General features: G+C 41.6%; 2 protein-coding genes across 2 annotated transcripts; both read right to left on the minus strand.

Annotated features, from left to right (window-relative positions):
- Nucleotides 1-351: 351 nt before the first annotated feature.
- LOC105558571 (uncharacterized protein K02A2.6-like) lies at nt 352-4,655 on the minus strand (the record flags this gene model as incomplete). The annotated part of the gene is made up of 2 exons (XM_012006324.1): nt 4,216-4,655; nt 352-4,083 (listed from the first exon to the last, which is right to left on the minus strand). Coding segments are annotated over exons 1-2 (4,172 nt in total), but the record flags the coding sequence as incomplete, so codon positions are not given.
- A 559-nt stretch (nt 4,656-5,214) lies between these two features.
- Nucleotides 5,215-6,889, minus strand: LOC105558569 (major facilitator superfamily domain-containing protein 6-like protein B). The gene is made up of 6 exons (XM_012006321.1): nt 6,758-6,889; nt 6,305-6,438; nt 6,118-6,233; nt 5,762-6,007; nt 5,477-5,632; nt 5,215-5,389 (listed from the first exon to the last, which is right to left on the minus strand). Exons 1-6 carry the CDS (start codon nt 6,884-6,886, stop codon nt 5,319-5,321), a joined length of 852 nt encoding a protein of 283 aa, XP_011861711.1. The 5' UTR covers nt 6,887-6,889; the 3' UTR covers nt 5,215-5,318.
- Nucleotides 6,890-6,896: the final 7 nt, after the last annotated feature.

The following is a 6,896-nucleotide window of genomic DNA, read 5'->3' on the forward strand; positions in this document are numbered from 1 at the left end:
TTAGCTACAAGAATATGTAATGAAAAATAGGGGTTCCAATTTAAAAAAAACAAGTTGACCTTGAAATGACCTTGAAGGTCAACGTCAAGGTCAAATTCAAGGTCACCATCGGATAGCCAGGGAAAAATCCTAAAACTTTTGTATTTACCATTTTTCAAAAAAATTCAATCCAGACGAGTTATCCGAAGGTTTCCATACATTTGACTCACCCTGTATAAAGAACTTTTAATGCTGTTCTTACAATGAGCGGGTTTACACTAAACGTTCGCTCGACGACTTGTGGCGCCGCGCGCCGTGTGTGTTCCTAAATACATAGTTACAATACCCAACATCCCCCTCTTAAGTAATTACCATTCGGTATAGCTTTTGGCAGCTGGATCTAATTTTAACCGTCTTGGAGGGGCTCGATTACGAATGGGTCTAGCAGGGGTTGCTTCGGTTATAGCCGGACCTGGATCTTGATCAGCAGGACTTCGAATTCCGGGCGAGTTCGATGACAACTCGACAGTACTCAAGCTGGTTGAAAGTGATGGTTCGGAGAGTGCCGGATCGGTTGGAGATCCTGGCTGTGGGATCTGCGTTTCCAGAAGCGTCCAGTCGTCTCCTGCTTCCTGAGGTTGGATCGGAGGGTCGGAACCACCTTTCCAGATGTGGTTGATGTGTCGATCTACTATTTTGCCGTTGTCCAAGCGTACTGAATAACGGATTTTTGACAAGACACCATGGATGGTACCCTGTACTCGCTTGTCCTTCCCTTTTAGGACTACTACACGGTCTCCCACCGCTAAGCTTCGGGGACGAGCTCCGTGATGTTTCGAGAATTGCTTCTGCATCGCTTGTTGTTTGGATACAGTGGGAGTTGTCGCAGTAGGTCTGCTTGATTTCGGAGTCGGTAGCCATTTGGTAAACGGGGTGTTCATGCGACGTCCGAAAAAGAGTTCTGCTGGAGATTTTCCTTCAGGAGCCGCTGAGCATGGTGTGTAGCGATAACTGTAGAGAAAATCGAATAACTGTTGTTTCCAATTGCTGGGATTTTTAGCAATAGCTCTTTTTACAGTGTCCACCATTCTCTCGGCTTGACCGTTTGACTGTGGATGATTCACAGAGGTAAGAATATGCATCGTTTGCATATCTTTGCAAAAGCTTTTAAATAGTTCTGAAGTGAACTGTGTTCCATGGTCTGTTACGACTATATCCGGGGGTCCATTTCTAGCGAAGATTTCGTGACACAAATCGACGGTGCGTCTTGCAGAGATTGTGGGTGTAATTGCCACTTCTAAGAATTTTGAATAGGCGTCTACGAAGATCAGTAGATATTGTGCATCGATTGGACCTGCAAAGTCGAGGTGTACACGTTCCATAGGGCGTGATGGAACAGGCCAAGGTTCTAACGGAACCTTTACGGGTAGTTTTTGATTTAGTGCGCACGGTTCGCACTGACGTATGAGACGTTCTATGTCCTCTGACATTTTGGGCCAGAAAACATATTCACGTGCCAGCTGTTTGGTTCTTCGAATGCCGGGATGGCCCTTGTGGAGAGCTGCTAGGATCGTTGGCTGCAACTTTTTTGGAACGACAATCCTATCGCCCAGGAGTAAGGTGTCATCAACTATGGAGAGTTCTTCTGAACGTTTCCTGAAGTAATCTAAAGGACTTGGATTTTTTGTTGTCTTCCATCCTTCTTTAATGGCATTAAAAACTGAGCGAAGAAATGGATCTTCTTTAGAAGCTGTCTTCAACTTGTTGCGAAGCTCCTTGCCAAATATATCGATCGATGAATTTTTTAAATGGAGGAGTTCACTTTCTGTTTCTTTGATACTGGCAACTTGCAGTTCTTCAGCGTTGTCTCTTCGAAATTTGTCGATCAGACGGGATAAGGCATCTGCTTGACCGAAATCTTGCGTACGTATATATTCTATCTTGAAATCGTAGCCCAAGAGTCGCAATGCCCAGCGCTTGAGACGTGCTGCTGTGGTAGGTTTAAGACCTTTCGTGTTTTCTGTCTGCAACAGCGCTACAAGAGGTTTGTGGTCTGTTTGCAGGATAAATCTTCTTCCCCAAATAAATTTATGGAATCGTTCGACGGCGGTAACAAGTGCTAACGCTTCTTTTTCGAGTTGCGAGTAGTTTCGCTGAGCGTCTGTGAGGCTTTGTGACATGTGGTAGACAGCGCGTTCATAGCCTTGTGCATCCCGTTGCAATAGTACTCCGCCTACTCCAGTAGCACACGCGTCCGCTGCCACTACGAGTGTCTTCGAGGGGTCGTAATGCTCCAGTAAGAGAGGACTGAGCATAACCTCTTTTATTTTCTTCATTACTGAATTATGTTTTCGATTCCATGACCAATGATGGTTCTTGCGAGTGAGTTCTTCTAGGGGCTGTTTCATCTCGTGCAGATGAGGAATGAATTTACCGTAATGGTTGATCATACCTAGAAAACTCTGTACTTCTGATACAGATGTGGGGTTTGGCATGTTAGCTATAGCGGACGTAGTTTCAGGATCTGGAGATATACCGCGTGCGTTTACAATTAATCCCAGATATTTTATTTCTTCTGCTGCAAAGTGACATTTCACAGCTCTTAATTTCCAGCCGCAATCTTGTAGACGTTGAAGCGTTTTCTGTAGACGATCGTCGTGTTCCTCACGGGTGGAACCTGTTACGACAACATCATCCAAATATGCGTATACTTCTTCGAGGCCAGAAATTGTGACGTCCATAGCTTGTTGAAAAATAGCCGGTGCCGTCTTAATACCAAAAGGCAAGCGTTTGAATCTGTAGAGTCCCTTCGGCGTTGTGATGGTTGTGACTTCTCGATGATCTTCGTCGATCACTAGTTGAAAAAATGCGTCACTCAAATCTATTTGGCTAAAGAAACGATTTCCATTTAATTTTGAGAAAATACTTTCCATGATAGGCAAAGGATGCTTATTATCGACCAAAGCACGGTTGACTCCTGTAGAGTAATCTGCGCATAAACGAATCTTCCCATTGCGTTTTTTCACAATAACGATGGGTGATGTCCAAGATGACGCTTCTACTCGTTCAATGATGTCCAAAGATTCGAGACGTTTTAATTCTTCCTCGAGAAGAGTTTCCATGGCGAAAGCGATCTGTCTACACGAATTCTGGACTGGTTGAGCATTATCTGCTAAATTAAACTTTACCTTGAAGTTGTGACATGTACCCAATTCTTCGGCGAATAGACTCGGAAAACGCACAAGAGCGTCTTCGAGATAGGCATCATGTGGTGACGTAACATCCTTCTCCGTGGTACTTACGGTTAGCTTCGATAGCTTGGCGTGCTGTTTATTTGATGTTGAGCTGCCTGGATGCAACTTACTCAATGGTACGTTCCAGAAGTTGAGATTGTCAATTGCGTTAAGACCAAAAAGATTGATGTCATCTCGAGAAGCGACGTGTACATAGATTTTGCCTCTACGACCGAGTGCTGTAATTGTACTGTAAAATTTACCGATAATCTCTAATGCACTCCCGCCTGCGTGTTCGACTATATCGCTAGTGATAAGTTTAGGTGAACCGATGCGGAGCCATTCATTTTTACCGATAACCGTAATATCAGAGCCGGTATCGTATTGTAAATTTACCGATTTACCGATTAGAGATGCCGTAATATAATGACGTCTGCGCTTACCGACCGCGGAGAGCGCTTGTATAGCAACGTTTTTTATTTGAAGTTGTGTTTTAGAATCTTCTGTATTTGAGCGGCACATCTTCGCAATGTGGCCCTTCTTCGAACATTTATAACACTCCGCGTCGCGAAAAGTACATTTAGCGCGAGGATGGCTGCCGCCGCAACCATTGCACTTATTTTTTGTCGCCGGTTGAGACGAGGTTTTCGGCGAACTTTTATCCTTAGAAATTTTCTGTTTTTTTGGATTGTCTTTGGATTGAGTAATACTTAATACCGTAGTTTGCGGAGGTTTCGCAGGATTCTCTAATGTCTTCATGCCTGACGTGACATTCATGTAAGCTTCTAGCTCTGCGACGACATCCTTTAGTGAAGCATCTTGATTCTTCTCAATGACTCGAAGTGCAATCTTCTTTAGTTGATCGTTGTCACTCGAGTAACAGAACGATTGTAGCAATAACAGTGTTCGAAGACTGTCATCCGTTAACTTTGATCAGTCGAAATCGGCCGCGTGGCGATTGATACGATCGATGTGCTCAGAGATCGGTACCGCTTTGTCATACCGATAATTTAATATTTCAATACGTCGACGAGTAAGAGGCACTTTATCACGAAAGAGTTCCTTGAGCTTGGAAAGGAGATCTTCCAAAGATAATTGAGACGGAACCGTAGGTGCAACGTGATCCACCAATCTGTCAAATTCCGTTTGACCTAGCTTGTTTAAAACTAGGCGTGTTCGCATTTCAGCCGGTAAACAACCCGTTTCCGTGACGATGGTGTACTCGTAGCGAAGTAACCACTTCTCGAATGGCTTTATTTCGTCGCCCGAACCATAGCTATATTTCTCGACGCGAGCACTCAAATGGTTGAAAATTTCGATTTGAGATGGTGAGTGTGGACGGGCTAGATCTTCCTGTTTTTCTCCCTGGCGATTGAGTTGAAGCTGGAGAAGAGAATTAACGGCTGCCGTAAGAGTTTCGAGCTGACTCGTGCTATTAGCCATCGTTGTAGGTTAAGTTTTGGTCCGCAGCGCCAGTTGTTGTGTCCGTGATCTCTTAGCGGCAGGTATCGGGATAGCTTCGCTCTTAGTATCGTGACGATTGCTTAGCTCTCGCAGGATGAGAGGCACACAAATGATATACGCTTGTATCCGTATATAAAGAACTTTTAATGCTGTTCTTACAATGAGCGGGTTTACACTAAACGTTCGCTCGACGACTTGTGGCGCCGCGCGCCGTGTGTGTTCCTAAATACATAGTTACAATACCCAACAGTTTTATTTCAAGTTCTGTGCACGAAATTGTGATTATACGAAACCATCATTGTGAGTGTGACACATACGTTTAATTGTTAAACAAACTTAGCGATAAAATTGATAAACTTACGAATCTACAATGATCCACTTGTACTGTTAGTTTATGTTCTATTCGAGCAGTCGATCTTTTCTTTAAAATTCAACATTTAAAATCTATGTTTTACATCTAATTTTTTACCTTAATAGACTAACGTTTTATGATGAAAAAGTCTGTTAGGCTCTAAGTACGAATAAAGACACGAGTCCGTAACCGAATACGCACTTTATTACTCACTACTGTTCAACTGAATATACAGGTATTGTCATACGATATGATAAAGTGTATTAGAATGTATTATTATTTGTAACGAATTACATTTCATCTACATCACATTGTCTTCGCGCGTCATCAGGTTTTCTCCATTCAACATTATGTCGTGTGTCTGCAACAAGAAGAACAGTTCTTTACATTTTTACACTCCCAAGAAATTTGTCAAAATTTCGACAAATCAAGTTACTCGATTCCTTACCTGTTGTGTGTACTGTTGTGTGTTTTAGGTATGAAACATAAAGTATAAAATACATTAACGCAGCAAGTGCTCCGAGTCCTGAATACGTTCTGAATGTCATTCTACTACCAATCTTTTCGAATAAGAAACCAGCTAAGAAACTACCAATCATGTATCCTAAAAATAATGCGGCGTCGCATGTACCAAATCGTTAATCTTATTGAAAACATAGATACATTCGTATCACTTGCGTAAATTCTTTGTATTATAGTATAAAACAATTCTTGATGATATAAGAAAGATTACCGAGACCCTCCTTCATCCCAGCCGCAATCGCTTGAACGGTAGCCGATGTGCCGGGCGGTGATATTACGCTCGCGTACGTCACTATTGTTGCATAGAGAAGCGCAAACGCTGGTCCCTGCAAAGTACCTTCCACCAGAATTACATACCATGGCGTTGGCACTAAGGATAGTAATCCCATCCTCAGTGCGTAGGATAAAAAACAAATTGTAAGCGTATAACCGTAACCCAACTTTTTCAATATGTTGCCTGAAAAAATATAAACTCGTCGTTATAATGTTCCAAACGTAATATTTCCAGTTGCGCACAATTGTACTTTATGCGGTGAAACATGGGAGAAAATGCATTTATAACATTACCAGATATAAAGAAGAATATTACTTTACTGCCCAGAAAACCTGCACATATCGTCAGACCTTCTATTAATTTAATTTGACTCATATAACCAGTCTCCGTAGCGAGATCCTCCATATACCTGATGAAACAATTTTCTGAAATATTATTAATCTGACATTGCTGCGTTTTATTGTTTGCATAAAAATTTACCAAAATAAAAAGTTCATCATAAGACTCTCAAGAATGCCAACAATAACAGCGGTACATAGGAAGATAATAATTGGTATTAATTTCAAAATTGTATATACATCTTTTAATATGCTTGGCGATTTCACTAGTGGCAACTGCAATGAAAATACATAATATCAACGAAAAATGTACACTTAAAACTAGGGCTGTTACTTTTGATAACTTCGAAGGTTCGAAGCTTCGAAAGAATGTGAAGCTTCGAAGTTGACTTCGAACTTTCGAAATCTGCGAAGTTCGAATTTACCTTCGAAGTTTCGAAGCTTCGAAAAATTTAATCGTGCGAGTGGCGAATGTATTCAAATAACATTCGAAGCTTCGAAGATTTCGAAAGTTCGAATGACGAAGGATTCGAAGGAAATCACCAGTCCTACTTAAAACTACTATGCTATTTTTCCTTTTAATCGTGTAATATACCTTTAATTTTCTGCAGCAAATCAAGTCAATAACAATGAATACGAGCATAAAAAGAAACGCTGGTGTATAAGTTTTGTAAATTTTTCCTTGTGACCACAAGTCTATTGTATAACCCGATACAAGTGACATAAAAGAATAA

Source organism: Vollenhovia emeryi, unplaced genomic scaffold (genome assembly GCF_000949405.1).
Source record: "Vollenhovia emeryi isolate VEMERY1.0 unplaced genomic scaffold, V.emery_V1.0 DF939331.1, whole genome shotgun sequence".
NCBI lineage: Eukaryota > Metazoa > Arthropoda > Insecta > Hymenoptera > Formicidae > Vollenhovia > Vollenhovia emeryi.